Source organism: Petromyzon marinus, chromosome 23 (genome assembly GCF_048934315.1).
Source record: "Petromyzon marinus isolate PM22_M1 ecotype Great Lakes invasive population chromosome 23, UKy_Petmar_22M1.pri1.0, whole genome shotgun sequence".
Lineage (NCBI taxonomy): Eukaryota > Metazoa > Chordata > Hyperoartia > Petromyzontiformes > Petromyzontidae > Petromyzon > Petromyzon marinus.
The window spans coordinates 1,681,493-1,700,402 of NC_133689.1; the positions used below are offsets into that span (position 1 = coordinate 1,681,493).

At 51.2% G+C, this 18,910-nt stretch overlaps 1 protein-coding gene and 1 long non-coding RNA gene across 4 annotated transcripts in view; one reads left to right on the forward strand and one right to left on the reverse strand.

Annotated features, from left to right (window-relative positions):
* Positions 1 to 12,474, reverse strand: part of LOC142925665 (uncharacterized) — a 16,256-nt gene extending 3,782 nt beyond the window's left edge. The window contains exons 1-2 of one of the 3 annotated variants that reach the window (XR_012942618.1): positions 12,320 to 12,474; positions 654 to 9,127 (exon numbers count right to left, since the gene is read on the reverse strand). This is a non-coding gene — a long non-coding RNA (uncharacterized LOC142925665). Of the gene's footprint in view, positions 1 to 653; positions 9,128 to 9,838; positions 10,488 to 12,315 lie in introns of those variants that run through there. The other 2 variants (XR_012942616.1, XR_012942617.1) reach the window with 2 other exon arrangements.
* Positions 7,883 to 18,910, forward strand: part of LOC116945147 (clavesin-2-like) — a 27,631-nt gene continuing 16,603 nt past the window's right edge. The window contains exons 1-3 of the mRNA XM_032959320.2: positions 7,883 to 8,024; positions 10,527 to 11,281; positions 14,610 to 14,784. Of these exons, the coding sequence (XP_032815211.1) occupies positions 10,893 to 11,281; positions 14,610 to 14,784 (564 nt within the window). The 5' untranslated portion in view covers positions 7,883 to 8,024; positions 10,527 to 10,892. The remainder of the gene's footprint in view (positions 8,025 to 10,526; positions 11,282 to 14,609; positions 14,785 to 18,910) is intronic.

The window sequence follows — 18,910 nt, forward strand, 5'->3', positions numbered from 1 at the left end:
ATGCAAAGACAGCTTCGCAAACCCCGTGTGTTGCACTGAAAACTCCTGGCCATTTTAAAGCGCAGTGGGGATGGGAGTTTTTTTTTTATTACAGATCTCAATGTGATTTACATTCCCTGCATCGCAGGGCGAAGAGAATGTTCCTGAGTGATTGCTCAGTGGAGGTTCATGTGTTGCCGCCAACAAGCTCAGAGGAGACAAGTTCGCGGTCTGTGGCACCCAGAGCTCAGCCGTGGCTCGCCGCCTGCTCCCCTGATTCATGGATGGGCGGCCCTGAGCGCCGTTGTCATGTCATTATGCTATAGTCTAGTGGAGAGCACACGAGGCTATGAAAACTCTAGGTCTTGGATTCAAAACCAACCGTTAACTTTTATTTTTTGAAAGTGTATAATTAAATACACATTAAAGGCCAAAATTATATATATATTTTCATAATCAAAGAAATGGTGTTTATTTTTCTATTTTTATTTTAAATACAACTGAAATACACAACGCTGAAGATGGCAATGATTTAATAACCAGACATCTCACAACAATTCACGTGCTTGTGTGGTCTAGTGGTTCACACAGCTGCCTCTAAAGCTCTCTACACGGTTACGGTTCCTAATGCAAGCTTTTTACTAAATTATTAAAAATGGTGATCACATGTTCACCTTTAAGCACCCATGCGGCGCAGTGCAATCACTACACCGCATGGAGCCCCATACACCTGCGTGAAGACACGGTGGCCCAAGGTGATGCTGAAGCAACACCACAGCTGAGAGGTGCGCGGTTCAAGCCCCGGACAGAGTCGAGACTGCAGAATAAACCAGGTGAGTAACAAACAAGGAGAGTCCCAGTGTGAATGTACGAACATGTGTTGTGTCTGTATTACAGGTAGAGATGCAGGCAGGGGGATGGAGATAGGTGGCGGCGATGGAATCCCATGGTGCATGTAAGAGGCTCGAGGTAAACTGTGCAGCAGATTTTTTTTGCAGGACGCCAATAACAATGTTGACCACTAGGGGGCGCTGTGCCACCACTAGGGGTCGCTGTTCCACCGCTAGGGGGCGCAGTTTCATTGAAATGCCCATTCGAAACTCTAATTTGCATAAAATTACCGGCATTTCAGGTTTTTTTTTTAAACGTAAGCTGCGAGCAATGGTATTGCAAAAAAAAATCGCCGTGAAATCCATCACACGAGGTCGGAAGGTGCCGTGAGACCGGTGACACAGCACGGCCACTTCTGCTTCGATTTGCCATCAAATACGCTGCTTTCACCCCCTATGAAACTGCTTTTTACACCAATCGTCATTTTAAATGACGATTGGTGTAAAAGATTTCGCTCACAGAACGCTGTGGAACATTGACCAAATCAACTGCATGTAGTTATTTAAATCGTTAAAACTGATGAAACAGATAAGGGCTGGTGAAGTATGGTAAAATAACCCATACGGGGCCGAGGGGAGGCCCTCATCCAGCAGTGGAGTGAGAAACGGGCGGTCCGTGCAGGAACTGTAAAACCAGTAGAAACAAAAGTGAAACTTTACCAACCCAACACGTTCTAGTTGCGTACATCTTTACATATATATTTTTAAACTAAGTAATGATCTTTGATTTTTACAATCTCTAACAATTGCCATCTGAGAATGCAAAACGCGACAATGACGAGAATCACCGTGTTAGGCGACACCGGCACACACAAAAGATGTGCCCTTGCATGCATACAAATATCTATTTTTTCTCAGCCTTATCCAGACCACTAACTCAAAAAGAACTGACTGCGCAGGCCCCACCGATTTGAACAATCACGCGGGGTTATAAACCGCGTCCTGAGCACGAGGAATGTATAAGTGACAATCACGCGATGCTCTGGGGGGGGAGGGGGGAGCGAACACCGCAGACAATTTGCAGCCAGAGCCCTAACCCCATCGCTGATACCAATCAATCTCAGCCCAATATAACATCTGATAAATTTAAAATTTCCTCTGGCAATCCACACAAAATCGTTATTTACCGTCCACAACGCAACATCAAGACCACCCTCCACCCCCACTCTTCTCCTCTGCCTGTGACCGCCTCTCTCTACGAAGTTGCTTCTCTCTCCATCTGTCCCGTAGCTCATTATCCCTCTCTGCTCCTATAACAGGACACTACTGGATGTGCCGTAATGCTCCCAGGATGATCAAAGTTCCCCCACATAAATCCACCATCCACATTGCGCTGCGCGGATCATAATTACCTGTACACTGCGAGCGTCGCCTTCCAGTGGAATGGGAGACACAACCAAGCCCCTGAGTTGAGAGCGAATGGTTCGATCCCTGAATCGAGCACAATCGTGGACACGCAAGCAAGCACACGCACGGTGGCGCTACGTCTGGGGGTTGAAAACGCATTCCTGAAGAGCTGCTGGATGTGTTCAGTTTATCCCCCCCTCCCACGCTTCCGATAATTATCACGGTCGGACTACGTACGGTGCGAAAGAAGTTCAACGCACGTACATTCCCCACTGCCCACCTGCCTCGAGTACAATGCCCCGTGTCGCCCGACTCTGGATCGAGGTTCCGTCCCACCCGAGCCACATGAACAACGTCCCTGGTGTGGTGTTCAACATTTGCGGTGCATTTCCCTGCTCGGTCAGTTCCAGTCCCTTAGCATTACTTACTTATTTTACACACACAAAAAACCAACCAACCCCATGCCCATCCCGTCCAAACGCCTCTTTTCGCATCGCTACACCGATTTTTTTTCTTAGCACAGACACAAACGCGCGCGCGTCTTAACCCAGCTAACATGCAAGGCAGGTGTTGGTGCATGTATGATGTTGTTGGTGCATGTATGATGTTGTTGGTGCATGTATGATGTTGTTGATGCATGTATGATGTTGTTGGTGCATGTGTGATGATGTTGGTGCATGTGTGATGTTGTTGGTGCATGTGTGATGTTGTTGGTGCATGTGTGATGTTGTTGGTGCATGTGTGATGTTGTTGGTGCATGTGTGATGTTGTTGGTGCATGTGTGATGTTGTTGGTGCATGTATGATGTTGTTGGTGCATGTATGATGTTGTTGGTGCATGTGTGATGTTGTTGGTGCATGTGTGCTGTTGTTGGTGCATGTGCGATGTTGTTGGTGCATGCGCGATGTTGTTGGTGCATGTATGATGTTCTTGGTGCATGTATGATGTTGTTGATGCATGTATGTTGTTGGTGCATGTGTGATGTTGTTGGTGCATGTGTGATATTGCTGGTGCATGTGTGATGTTGTTGGTGCATGTGTGATGTTGTTGGTGCATGTGTGCTATTGTTGGTGCATGTATGATGTTGTTGGTGCATGTGTGATGTTGTTGGTGCATGTGTGATGTTCTTGGTGCATGTATGATGTTGTTGATTCATGTATGTTGTTGGTGCATGTGTGATGTTGTTGGTGCATGTATGATGTTGTTGGTGCATGTGTGATGTTGTTGGTGCATGTGTGATGTTGTTGGTGCATGTATGATGATGTTGGTGCATGTGTGATGTTGTTGGTGCATGTATGATGTTGTTGGTGCATGTGTGATGTTGTTGGTGCATGTGTGATGTTGTTAGTGCATGTGTGATGCTGGTGCATGTGTGATGTTGTTGGTGCATGTGTGATGTTGTTGGTGCATGTGTGATGTTGTTGGTGCATGTGATGTTGTTGGTGCATGTGTGATGTTGTTGGTGCATGTGTGATGTTGTTGGTGCATGTGTGATGTTGTTGGTGCATGTATGATGTTGTTGGTGCATGTGTGATGTTGTTGGTGCATGTATGATGTTGTTGGTGCATGTGTGATGCTGGTGCATGTGTGATGTTGTTGGTGCATGTGTGATGCTAGTGCATGTGTGATGTTGGTGCATGTGTGATGTTGTTGGTGCATGTGTGATGTTGGTGCATGTATGATGTTGTTGGTGCATGTATGATGTTGTTGGTGCATGTGTGATGTTGTTGGTGCATGTATGATGTTGATGGTGCATGTGTGATGTTGTTGGTGCATGTATGATGTTGTTGGTGCATGTGTGATGCTGGTGCATGTGTGATGTTGTTGGTGCATGTGTGATGCTGGTGCATGTGTGATGTTGGTGCATGTGTGATGTTGTTGGTGCATGTATGATGTTGTTGGTGCATGTGTGATGGTGTTGGTGCATGTGTGATGTTGTTGGTGCATGTATGATGTTGTTGGTGCATGTATGATGTTGTTGGTGCATGTATGATGTTGTTGGAGCATGTGTGATGTTGTCGGTGCATGTATGATGTTGTTGGTGCATGTGTGATGCTGGTGCATTTGTGATGTTGTTGGTGCATGTGTGATGTTGTTGGTGCATGTGTGATGTTGGTGCATGTGTGATGTTGTTTGTGCATGTATGATGTTGTTTGGCCAATGCCAATCACATTGAGTTGTGGGGTCCCTCCCCCTCCATGGGCGGTAAAAGAGAATCCCACTGTTGAGAGAACAAAAATAATCCCACCTTGACAAACATCCTAAAGGCATTCTTCTTAGTGGACACGCCTTGCACACACACACACGATGTTGCTACGAGAAAAAGGGCATTGGCCGAAACGTTGCCTATCGCAAATGCAGATTTACCTCGCTTCGTGCGAGTTCGGTGTGTTTGCGACTTCGCGTAAATGTGGATCACTGTGCCTACCCAAGATTCGCTCTATGCGGTTTTAATTCGCTCATATGCGGCTATGCAGCCGGGCGTGATACTTGTGTGTGTGTGCTGTGTGTGTACTAGTATACTGTGTGCGTGTACTGTGTGCTTGTACTGTGTGCTTGTACGGTGTGCGTGTGCTGTGCGCGTGTACGGTGTGCGTATGCTGTGCGTGTACGGTGTGTGTGCTGTGCGTGTACGGTGTGTATCATGTGCGTGTACGGTGTGCGTGTACGGTGTGTATGCTGTGCGTGTACGGTGTGCTGTGCGTGTACGGTGTGTGTGCTGTGCATGTACGGTGTGTATGCTGTATGCTCTACACGGCAGGCAGCTGTATACTCGTGCGGTTTCGCTCTGCAGCCTTTTTTTGGAACGCATCTACTACTACATCATCTACTACTCCTTCCTCTACTACATCTACTACTCCTACTACATCATCTACTACAACTCCTACATCTACTACTCCTACATCTACTACTCCTACATCTACTACTACATCATCTACTACTCCTACATCTACTACTACTCCTATACATCTACTACTCTTACATCTACTACTACTACTACTACATCATCTACTCCTACATCTACATCTACTACTCCTACATCTACTACTACTACATCTACTACAACTCCTACATCTACTACTACTACTACTACAACTCCTACATCTACTACTACTACATCTACTACTACATCTACTACTCCTACATCTACAACGCCTACATCTACTACTACTACTCCTACATATACTCCTACATCTACTACTACATCATCAACTACTCCTACATCTACAACTCCTACATCTACAACTCCTACATCTACTACTACAACTCCTACATCTACTACTACATCTACTACTACTACATCTATTACTCCTACATCTACTACTACATATACTACTACTACATCTACTACAACTCCTACATCTACTACTCCTACATCTACTACATCTACTACTCCTACATCTACTACTACATCTACTACAACTCCTACATCTACTACTACATCATCTACTACTACTACATCTACTACTCCTACATCTACTACTCATACATATACTACTACATCTACTACAACTCCTACATCTACTACTACATCTACTACTACATCTACTACTCCTACATCTACTACTACATTTACTACATCTACTACTACTACATCTACTACTACAACTACTACATCATGTACAACTACTACATCATCTACTACTACATCTACTACAACTACTACTGCGAGCGCGTTGGCTGTGCAGCACAGCCAACGCAGCAGCATCATCAACACCCGAGTAACAACGACGGGGGTGTTTGGCTTTGGGATTTTGGCAACGTGGGCTTAGCTCGCTCCCTCCATGTCCTCCGTCGGTTTCGTCCTGTTCCTCCCGAAGATAAATAAAATAAACGTGGCCAACCCCCCCAATGCCGAGAAATTAACGAGAGAAATTACCTTCCTTTATCCGGGATAAAAGCAATCAGCGAGTGTCAAGGCAAGGCTCATTTTCATGAGAGTCCGTACACACAAATCATGAGCGCACACGTGAACACGAACACACACGTACACAGGACACAAACATCGGACGCGAACACACGCACACACGCTAAGCAAACGCCGCAACATAGCCCTCTGCCCAACAGTGGACCCATTTTGGTCTCGCCGCTGCGTAGGACCACCGCCACGAAACGTCGCCCGCGGTGCGTTTTGCTCCACCGCTCTCCGATACGGTGGGAGACGGACGGACGGACGGACGTGGGGGGTGGGGGGTGGGGGGCGGCGTTCCGCGTGACCCGCGCGCCTCTGCGGCGTCGCCACCGCCAGGGCTCCCACGCTGGACAGGGAGCGCGCGAACTGCGCGTGGCGCTGCCTCCTCGCTGCTCCCAATCTACGGATTTATTCTTCTTCAAAGCAGCGGCATTATTAATATATTTATTTACTTCTACACGGGAGATCCCATCCTCATCCCACCCACCCACTATAACCCCCCCCCCCCCACTCTCTTGCCCGGCTCAGCTCAGACTAGCCTTGGTTGTGGTTGGTGGTGGTGGTGGTGGTGGTCAGTTGTAGAACACACACACACACACGGGTGCCCACACACACACACACGGGTGCCCACACACACACACACACGCGGGTGCCCACACACACGGGTGCCCACACACACACACACGGGTGCCCACACACATACACACGGGTGCCCACACACACACACACGGGTGCCCACACACACGGGTGCCCACACACACACACGCGGGTGCCCACACACACACACGGGTGCCCACACACACGCACACGGGTGCCAGGCTAGGTTGACCCGGACGCCTGCGAACGACACTGGCGACGTCATTGCTCATGCAGTCCGCGCTTCCACTGCGGGAGGGCGCCGTCAGGGGTCTGTGAGGAGGAGGAGGAGCAGCAGCAGCAGCAGGAGGAGTAAGGATGGGGAGTCAGTGGGCAGGCTATGCTTGGCTGTAACCCCCCCCCCACCCCAGCGTGCTATTGTCGTGACCCCCTCGCTCGCTTTCTCGAAGCCATTGGTGCTGTCGCTAAGGGGGGTTGGAGTAGTCGCAGGGGGTCCCCCCACCCCGGGGTCGCTCAGCCACCGCAGATCGGGGTCCGGACCCCCTTGAGCTGACTCGGGGGTGGTTGACCAGCGAGACGTGAGAGGCGTGCGTCTCTTGGCCGGGTTACTGCAGCATCAGCGGTGACTTCATCACCATCAGCAGCAGAAGCAGCAGCAGGATATACAGCAGCAGCTACACAATCAACACATCGTCGTCATCAACAGCAGCTACAAGCAAGGGATTTTAGCAGCATCAGCAGCAGGTAACACTGCTTCCACAGGAGCGTACAGAAGCAGAAACGGCGTCATCATCGGTAGCAGCAACAGCAGGGACTACAACAGGAACAGCAGCTGTAGAAGCAGCAACAGCAGGGACTACAACAGGAACAGCAGCTGTAGAAGCAGCAACAGCAGGGACTACAACAGGAACAGCAGCTGTAGAAGCAGCAACAGCAGGGACTACAACAGGAACAGCAGCTGTAGAAGCAGCAACAGCAGGGACTACAACAGGAACAGCAGCTGTAGAAGCAGCAACAGCAGGCAAAACGGCTTCTGCAGCAGCAGCAGCAGCAACACACGCGGCCGCTGCATCAGTGACAGATGTAGCAGGCGCATCACGTAAAACCAGCCAGAGCCGTAGCTACTTCTTCATCATCATTTGCAGCAGCTAAACAACATCAGCAGCATCATCAGCAGCAGCTACAGCAGCAGCAGCAGCATCATCAGTGGAGCGGAGCTAGCTGCTTGCAGCTTCGTGCCGCAGCGCCGACTCGCTCATCACGAGTGTCCGCCTCGCCACTGACGACGTCCGTGTAAGGTGTGTAACACACACATACATACACCACACACACCACATACATACACACCACAAACATACACACCACATACACACCACATACACACACACACCACAAACATACACACCACATACACACCACACACACCAAAGAAAAAGATCCCCCATATAGCCTTAACAGACTGTAGGGGCAAGTGCTGTTAGCGAGCACCTATGAAGGCCGGAACGGTACACGAGGGGGTGGGTGGCCAGCAACACGCCCGACCGCCTTTGTCTCCCTAGTGGCAATGTTTACACACCGCACCAGGTATTCATTTGAGGCTGAGTCGACCTAGGGGAGGCCCGGGACCGGTTCAGATAATCGTCACTGGTGTTGGCCGTGAGCGGGAATCGAACCCGGGTCGCCAGGTTCATAGCGCAGCGCGCTAACCGCTACACTATCGCTCCCCACCACATACACACCCACCACCACGCACACCACACACACACATATACACACCATACGGACACCACACACACACCACACACACACCACATACACACCACACACACACCACATACACACCACACACACACACCACATACACACCACATACACACCACATACACACATCACACACCACACACACCATACACACACACCACCATACACACCACGCGCACACCACCATACACACCACGCGCACACCACACATACACACCACACACACCACCAAGCACACACACACCACACACACACCACCACGCACACCACACACTCAATCACTCGTCCACTCACGCTTAACGGGGTTCTAGTATATCTACGTGTCGTCGTCGTCGTCACCATCGATATACCACCCAGGTCGTCCTTGCAAAAGAGACTGCGTCTCAATGGGGATTATTACATGTCCTGGTCAAGTGAAGGATACATCAACATACGTGTCGTCTATACATGTCAACATTTTGTGTACGTGTTGTCACCACCTCCATCATCATCACAACCGTCCATGGTCGATCCACTGCTGGATGAAGAGTCCCCGTCGCCGTCTCTCACGACCCTGCCGTGTGACAATCCAACCTCGCACCTTGGGCCACGAGCTTATTTCGTCGCTCCATCTCCTCGGTGTTGTTCCTGTGTGTATCGACTGCAGTACACACAAAGACAAAGATCCCCCGTATAGTCTTAACAGACTGTAGGCGCAAGTGCTGTTAGCGAGCACCTACACACACGTACACACACAACGATGTGTGTGTGTACGTGTGTGCCGAGATTTAACTACATTTCTTATTTTAAGCATAAACCAATTTACACACGCGCATGAATTACACCTGTCACAGATATGTAGGTAAAGGCTTAGCTTAGGGGCAATGCTCAAACCTGTGAAATATTCAACATTACATCTCAGATTTCTATACAGTACACAAATATCGATGTCTGTACTAAACACAGAGACTGCTGGGGCTGTTAGCGAGCACCTATTAAGGGCGGCACGGCACACTAGGGGGTGCTGTGGCCAGATTCACTCCCGGCCGCATTTGTCTCCCAAGCGCTGATGTTTACACTTCGCACCAGGCACTGATTTTAAGGCTGAGTCGATCTAGGGGAGCTGGAATCGAACTCGTTTGACCTGGTTCGTAGCGCAGTGCGCTGGCAAAGATGAACACCCCCCGTATCGCCTTTTGAACAGGCTGGTGGGACAACTGCTGTAAGCGAGCACCGTCTAAATGCGGCACGTACACTCGCACAGATACACAGCCCAGCGAGACAAGGACACAACACGCCTCCAAAATACAACAGAGTGCAGGCCAAGTGCTGTCAGTGATCACCGATCTCCCGCACACACGGACAGACGCACGCGGCTCTCCTGTGATGTCGACATCATCATCGTCATCATCGTCGTCATCTTCATCATCGTCATCGTCGTCGTCTTCATCATCGTCATCGTCGTCGTCTTCATCATCGTCATCATCGTCGTCATCATCATCGTCATCGTCGTCGTCGGCTCTGCGCTCAGGTGCAGCGGTGACTCATCTCCTAGCTGATGGAGGAACGCGACCTCCCCCCACGCAACCTCTTCCTGAGAATTCGGTACAAGCAGGAATTCTTCCTCCGACGCAGGCGGCGGGGAACCCTCTTTCCCACTGTCGCTCATCGTGATGCTAGAGGGGAACCCAGAGCCGAATCTTTGGCTCACTGCAACAACCCCCCCCCCCCCCCCCTTGCGTGAATGAGCCCCCCTACAACATCCACAACATTCTACCCCACTCTTCTCTGGGCCCTTACCGACCAACATTCCTCCTCTCATCTCAAACCGATCCTCCTCGCTGGGCACAGAGACTGCTGCACGCTCCTCGAGTGTGCAGGCGGTGCAACTGCACCAGGGGTCCGTCGGGTCTGAAGGGCTCAGGCATGCGGGGCTGGAGGCGCGACGGCGGTCAGGCCAGGCTTTCCTTGCACCAGGGTCCACGCCGACCGCGCCACTGCGTGGGCCCCTGACCCCTCTCGTCCCCCCCCCTCCCCTTTGTTCCCGGCTCCCCTCCCAGGTCCCGTGGGGTCGAGCGCGAGTCTCCACACGCACGCGGAGCGGGTATGATCGCGGTCCCGGCTCCACTTGAGGGCAGCTCCTCTTCCGCCCGGGGATGTAGCCGCAGCGCGACCGTCGAGATCACCGCGGCCATCATCGCACCATCGCCGCCCCTCGCGCAGCCGTTCCAGAGCCCGAGGCGACCGCGCTGAAGCCGAGGAGCCGATCGGCCCTCTGCCGACCGACCCAATCCCCGACCTTCTGAGGTCGCCCACCAGCCGTGGCTCGAACCAAAGTCACACCTCGATCTCCTCCTCCTCCTCCTCCTCGCTCTCCGCCACCTCGTCCCTCTCGGGCGGAGGCCCCCGGCGAGGGGTCGCACGCCATGGCGCACCTCCAGGCGGGCCTGAGGCCCGAGACGCTGGAGAAGGCGCGACTGGAGCTCAACGAGACCCCCGAGAGCGTCCACCAGGCCATCCAGGAGGTGCGGGACCTCATCATCACGAGGCCCGACGTGGGCTTCCTGCGCACGGACGACGCGTTCATCCTGCGCTTTCTGCGGGCGCGCAAGTCGCAGCCGGCGGCCGCGTTCCGCCTGCTCGCGCAGTACTTCGAGTTCCGGCAGCAGAACTTGGAGATGTTCAAGAACTTCAAGGCGACAGACCACGGCATCAAGCAGGCGCTCCGCGACGGCTTTCCCGGCGTTCTCGCCGAGCCCGATCACTACGGCCGCAAGGTCCTGGTGCTGTTCGCGGCCAACTGGGACCAGAGCAGGTGATGGCACGCCTCACGGACCACACGGCCCCCACTCGGCCTCGATTCAGTCACAGGACATCATCCAAACCGACCGGTCTCATTCAAGCAGCATCGGTCAACTGTGCAGCTTCATTCAACGATGAACCTTAATTCAACCGCACAGCCAAATTCAGCCGCACAGATTATATTTCAGCCTACTTCAACCGGTATTATTCAATCGCGTAGCCTCATTAAACTATGCATCTTAACTCAATCCGCCTCATTCATTCCTTCGTTTCACTGTGTGGCATCATTCAACCGCACGTCGATTTTTTTTCCTGAGCTTAATTCATCCTTGCAGCTCATTCCACCACACAGATTAATTCGACTCCACAGCCCCATTCAACCACTCCTACTCAACTCCGTATCAATCAATCACACGACATTCAAACGTGCACTCTCATTTAACCACCCATTCTTTTAACCGCATTTTTTTACAAATTCAATCACAAACATTATTTTAAACACGCAGCCTCATTCATTCTTAAATCCTTGCCCTCTTGCAGAGCTCCATTCCCCGCATTGACCCACTGCACATCCCCTCCCGCAGGCTGTGAACATCACTGGCGTAACCTCCACATCTCGGATGTGGACAGTAAGGATGATTCCTGGCCACAGCTAACATCAGTGGCGAGTGATGTCTAAACCAGTCCTAAACCCCATTAATTCAGAGGTCAGAGCACTGGTGTGGTGCCATTAAAAATCATAGGTTCAAATTCAGGCAACTGATTGTGATTTAAAACTGGGTTCTTAGAGGGCTAGTCAGTGGATGGTCTCATCCGATCACCAGTGACTGCACACAAAAACAACTGTGTGAAAACTGGTGTTGCACTCATTGTGGCTAAAATTATTTACACTTTATTTTGGCATGCAAAAACAGCCCCCATCGCATTCAATCTACGCTTTACTTAATTGGGATACATTCCAGCGGTTGGAACCGAAAAAATATTTGTATGCTTGTCAAGCGATGGACATTTCACTCATTCAGAGCAGGTGGAAAAAGTGCTGCCCACCTACGTTGTGGACCAGAGATCGCTTGCAGAGATCTCAGAGGTAACTCCGTGGTGTCCGCTTCTGTGGGACGCTCCCTAACACGGAGGCTTGCGCTGCTCTGTGAGAGTTTCCAATGGATGCATGGTTCGTCTCGTGACCACGTGACGCAGTCGGCGCAATCTGGATAAAATTGGGGGGAGGGTAAGACAAAAAGATCTAATTATTCCAACCGAAGATAGAAGACGTCATTTAGAGTGACATTTAACAAACGCTCTTCACGGGGCATACGAATGGTGTGCTCATAGCGTGGATAAAAGTGGCTATTGAAGTGACCTCGGAAGCAAGCTTCACATTTTAAGTGTATTTTGTTGAGCCGGGTTCAGAATTCAAGAGACCGGGATGGGTCTCATTTGTAAGCGCGCGACCTGGGGCACCAAACTGGTAGATGAAGAAACAAAACGTGGGTCTGTGATCTCATCTCTTACGGATGTTTTCTGATGCAATGTGATCTTATACTGCTCGCTGAGAGAGTTCAAGATGCAATTTAAAAAAAATATATCATTCCGATTACATTCCAATCGTGCTATCGATTTCGATGTTTTGTTTCGTTTGTTATCCTCCTCCCGCAACTCCGATTAGCACGGTTGGCTATACACGGTGCGAAAGAAGTTCAACATAGTACCATGAGAGAAAAAATGAATTTACATACGAAACTCTGAGATATCAGTGAAGCACCTGGCATCGCAGAACGCCGTGGAATGACATCGCAATACTAATTCTGAAGTCACTCCTGTAGATACGTTGTGATCCATGCTCTGAGGAACACCTTTGACATCACTGCTAACAGTGTTTATCACGTGTTCAGCAAACCGTTCTTTAATTCTCACAGCTGGAAAAATGCCAAATAATATACAAATAGCTTAATGCATTGTACCACCACGGCTGACCGAGCTGAGACCATCAATCTGCTACACAGCTGTGTAGCGTGGTTGGCCTGGGCCCTGGCGTAAGGAATTAAATGGGGGTCCCTCCAACCCATGGGCCCTGGTGCAGATGAACCGCCCGCACATTCCATGGCTGTGCCACTGCTCAGAGCTGGGAGAGAGGAGAGAAAAAATAGCCAAATTTAATTAATAACAAAATTAATTGTGCCGTCTTTGGTGACCGGGCCAAAACCATCAACTCACTTCACTTGCGGATTCGATTTAATCACGGGTGGCTGAAATTTGCATTTAAATGCAGGTTCTCACCCGTGGCAGCGAGGTGTTTTCTGACACAGCATTAGCCACCTGAGCCACACCTCCGCCTCTATCTCATCACAATTTGACACCAATGGAACAGACTGGAACGCGGCCTAGTATTACAAAAAAAGAACACAAACGAGGAAAGATCATGCACGCTCATGGATGATTCAACACTTTCCAACAGGCGTTTGCACTTGGAAATGCTGAATTGACCATACGGAAGCTGCCGGGTGGCTGTCGAGGCAAAATGCACGTGAATATTTAAATATTTAAAACTGTGGATATTTCAATATTTGAAAAAAAAATTCCCCAGTTTGTGCTTCCAATTTTTTGGCAGCTCTTTTTGTTGTTTTTGTATCAGTTTTACTGGTTTCTAATCGCATAGCTCCTAGATAGATACACAACTTTACACTACAGAATGAAACACGTGTCTTTTGGTGATGCCGCTGCTGCTACTACTGCACTGTCAGTTGTGTACAACTAACAGTTTGACTGGTTTCCAATCGCATAGCTCCGAGATAGATACACTTTACACTACAGAATGAAACACGTGTATGTTGGTGATGCTGCTGCTGCTGCTGCACCGTCAGTTGTGTACAAGCACGAATAAGAAACGCAAATATGACTCAACACATTCGTCAATAACACTGTGGCCCCTAAAATTAAAAATATACAAAAGGTAACGTTTCGGATTATTTCGATTTAAAGCTTTCGTGACTGCAAGGATTCATCTTCTTTAGTTCTTTCGGTAAAGTCACGTAGAATGAGAATAAAATAATATTGTTTTGTTTCGGATGATGACCCTTCCTCAGAGGTATAGAGTCCCTCTCCCATCATAATCATAATCAACGCTGCCATGCAACAGAAATGTACGCAGTGGGCCATTGTTTCGGGCAAAGGGCCTTTTTCAGAGCCAAGAAGAAGAAAAAATAGCGCAGAGTGGTTGACTGACTTGGAGTTTGGGGATCCCGTTTGTGCGCACGTGCGGACGGGCGCTTCCAACCCCGAGACGAAGAGACCGCCCGTCGGGATGGGGGTCTCACGCAGGTGTTAATGCGCGGAGCGTGCAGGTACACGTTTGTGGACATCCTGCGCGCCATCCTGCTGTCCCTGGAGACGATGATCGAGGACGCCGAGTGCCAGGTCAACGGCTTCGTGCTCATCATCGACTGGAGCAACTTCTCCTTCAAGCAGGCCTCCAAGCTGAGCCCCAGCATGCTGCGGCTGGCCATCGAGGGCCTGCAGGTGAGCCCCCCCTCGGCGCTCCGGCGGGAAAAGCGCACGTCCGTCGAAGCGGGAGTGCGTCGTCATGATGCCAAGCACCGCGTGTTGCTCATCTCCCCGTTTACCGCCCTGAGCCAGAAGTGGGAATTCTAGAAGCTCATTGTGTGCACCGATGTTCAAACCGATGTGCAAACGTCGTCGTCATCATCAGCAGCAGCAACGCACAAATAAACAAAACACGTGTGGAGTCCGTCGTCCCAATGGCTGTCCAGACCTGGACAATATTGGTCTGGCAAGACGGTGGGCCGATGAGACACTTCCTAGCAGGGCTACGTGCCCCGTGCGATCAGATTCAGGTTTCTCTCGCTCTATGCGGTTTCAATTCACTCAGATGCGGCTTTGCGGCCGGGCATGGGACAACATTGTGTACTATGTGTGTACTGTGTATGTGTGCTCTGTGTATGTGTGTACTGTATGTACTGTGCATGTGTGTACTGTATGTACTGTGTGCATTACTCGGCGGGGCATTGTGGGTTGAGTGGCTGTGCGGTCCATGCACCGCGATTTCGCTTTGTGCGCCCGTTTTTGTTGGAACGCATCTACTACTACTACTACTACGACCGCATAACGCGAGGAAAGCCAGGGGAGTAGGTGGTGGTGCGTGGTGCATGTCCGGCGACAAACCCGCTCTGCCGACGAGCATGGGACTCGGTGGCGACGGAACTGTGACGCAGCAAGAACGCAGTGGACGAGAACCACCAAAGCGACGCAACCGCCACGGCCCATGAGCAGATCGCCCGTACAGCGCGCGACCTCAGAAGGTCAAGCAGGGCTGCAGCCGGGACAGCGCCTGCGCGGGTATCGATATGATGCACGAACAGGTTTTCAGAAGCGGCGTGGGGGTAGGTGCGTTACGCTGTTGGCAGCAGCGGATTGTGAAAGCCAAAATCCACAGTTGTAACGCACCTAAGCGCTCCCACGTTCATGCTCCGGGCATTCAAATAAGACCCACACGGAGCGCACGGTGTGGGGAGGCCCCTTCTGTCAATCCGGCAGTGGAGACGCGGGAGGGCTGTACCGGTGCAGCAACACTGAGTTGTGTCCCTGTGCACAGTACACTCCTACCACTCGGTACACTCCCACCACTCGGTACACTCCCACCACTCGGTACACTCCCACCACTCGGTACACTCCCACCACTCGGTACACTCCCACCACTCGGTACACTCCCACCACTCGGTACACTCCCCCCACTCGGTACACTCCCCCCACTCAGTAAGCTCCCCCCACTCAGTACAGTCCCCCCACTCAGTACACTCCCACCACTCAGGACACTCCCACCACTCAGTACACTCCCCCCACTCAGTACACTCCCCCCACTCAGTACGCTCCCCCCACTCAGTACAGTCCCACCACTCAGTACACTACCACCACTCAGCACACTCCGACCACTCAGCACACTCCGACCACTCAGTACACTCCCACCACTCAGTACACTCGCTGCACGGAACGCTAATAAGCACACCGCGTTCTTTGCACGCGACGGCCTCGAGCTCCGAGGGGGCTGTCCCGTGGCGTTGCCCCCTCAACCCGTGCCCCGACTCCCCCCCCCATCTGTGACGCTGCGCAGTGAGCCGCGAGTGCGTGATGGCAGGTGAATATTAATCACGCCGCTAATGACGCATTAGCATTCATCACAGTCGTCTCTATCTGCTGTGGGCAGGCGGGCGGGCGTGCGAGTGACGCCTCCTGCAATACCTCCTCCACCACCACCTTTGTTTCTCGCTGCCCCTCTGCTCTTTCAGCTCTTTGCGCTGCGAGTCGTAGGGGTGGGGGGTTGCCAGCTTTCCTGAATTTTTCCAGAGTCGTCGAAGTCTTCCTCCTCTTTTCGAGGATGTCACCGTCTTGGGTAATCTCTAAACTACAAAAACCAAAGTGTTTGTGTTTTACCCGGCAAGGTTCGCTGAGCCACGTAGCTCTTTCTCCAAAGCGACCTGTCCATCACAGATGGTAGCCCAACGAAGTGGGTTTACCATCGTCGTCATCGTGTGGACATGTAAAGCAGCCGAATACTCTGAACGCGTGATGTTGATTCTAAATGTGGAGGGGAAAACCGGAGAAAAATCCACGCGACCACGGGGAGAGAGTGAGAGACACGCAAACTCCAAATATACTGCAGGCGTCAGGGTCGAGATCGAACCCACGACCTCCTGCACACCAGGCGCGGCTGTTAACATCTGTTCCCGGGACGTGAAAGCTCGCGGTGTCTACGTGTTAATAATAATAGAGTACACCGCTCAAGATAACGCGTTTACACACCGTCCCCCTTGCTGCGCCGCCGCGAGATACAGTGCAGGATTCGTCTTGACTTCACACGACTCGTCCCAATTTTTTTTTAACCACAGCTGTAAAAGCGACCAGACGCCCTCTCATCCAGCAGTTGACTGATGAAGATGGCTGGGACATGTGCATGCGTAACGTGTGCTGGGGGTGGCACTGTGGGTGCTACAGGCTACTGTGTGGCTGCACGGTGGAAAGCTATGGCGCGGTGTCTGCACAAACGAGCAGTGACCAGCGTGGCGAGGTATGGTCAAATAACCCCCGGCACGACTCATCCAGCAGTGGATTGACATGCACATCACCATGGAGCGGTGGGGGGGTGTTGTGAGAATTCTTCCAGGGAGGGAGGCTTGGGGGGGGCGGCTGCTTTACTCAAGGATACAAGTGGGGAGAGATGTTAACTAGCTCGCCTGGTGCACAAGAGGTCGTGGGTTCGATCCTGACCACGACGCCTGTTGTATATTTGAAGTTTTCATGTCTCTCGATCTCTCTTCCCGTGGTCGCGTGGATTTTCTCTTGGTCCTCCGGTTTTTCCCTCCACATTTAGAAACGCGCGTTTACGGTGTTTGGCTGAAATACATTTCCACGTGATATTCCACATTGTTAAGCTATCATTTGTGGCCAAGTGGCTTCTGAAAAAGAGCTACGTAGTTCTGTCGGCCTTGCCTGGTAATATAACAAAACCTAGTTTAGTTTGAGTTCATTCCTTCCCACCCCCCTGCCCACTCTGTAAACACGGCCTGCTGGAGAAGGTGAGACGGACTCTTTAACGTGGGAGGGGCAGTAACCTCTGGGGTTTCTCTCCAGTTTCTGCCCTCCTCCTGCTCGACACCTGAGTAGTGCCGGTAAGAGCCAATAGGAGGGGCTCTCACTCGCTCTTTGAAGTGGGGGGGGGGTGCTAGTGGTTCGAGTGGGCGTGGCTCTGTTGGAAGTGGGCGTGGCTATGTGCGAGTGGGCGTGGCTGTTAGAGGGACGCGATGGCAGCCCTCCCAGACATTTGTTAGCCCACCGTGACACCCACAAACATCGCACAGGCAGCTGCCCGCAGGGAGATTTGCGTGCGATCAGCTGTGAGGCCCCCACCCCGAGGGCTGCGTTTGCGGTTGTTGGTGTGGGGAGCGGGGGGAGTGGGGGAGCATGGTGTCAGCGTTAAGTGCATTTGGCTGTAGAAAGGTCGCGGTCTCTCTAAAACGATACATTTTGAAGCTAAAACCTCCCAACGAGCCGCTCGGTTTACCAATTCTAAGAGAGTAGGAATGCACAGATTAAGCCACTACCCCCAGCAAGTGGATTTCCCGTGAATCGATTAAAGTTCACGATTCTATTTAGACCGCAACCACATTTCTGCAACTAATTTTTACCATCCCATTTGTAATATGGCTCTATTTTAATGTTGTTCCTACAGTTTAGTTCATTAGCCCAAACGCCATTTGAGGATATAATCTGCACGTTATTTGTACAAGTCGGGCCATAACCAAATCAGGAAATAAAAAAGGTACGAAACTATTGTTTACGCCCTTGTGGTGACCGCTCTGCATCTCTGCACCCTTAACCCCGACCCTTCTCAACCCTTAACCCCAACCCTTGACCACAACCCTTAAGCCTAACCCTTACCATAAACAAACACAGCTACGTGGCAGAAGCATTTCAAGATGACACCACGCTCATCATTGGCACATCCTTTTCACCGGACGCGAACGAGTCCCCAACCTATATTTAACGAGGCCATTAAAGTCGATGACCAGCCACCTGGAATGCGCCAGATTCTCGCCAGACCTGGGGACGCTCTGCAGCGTCGAGTCTGGAT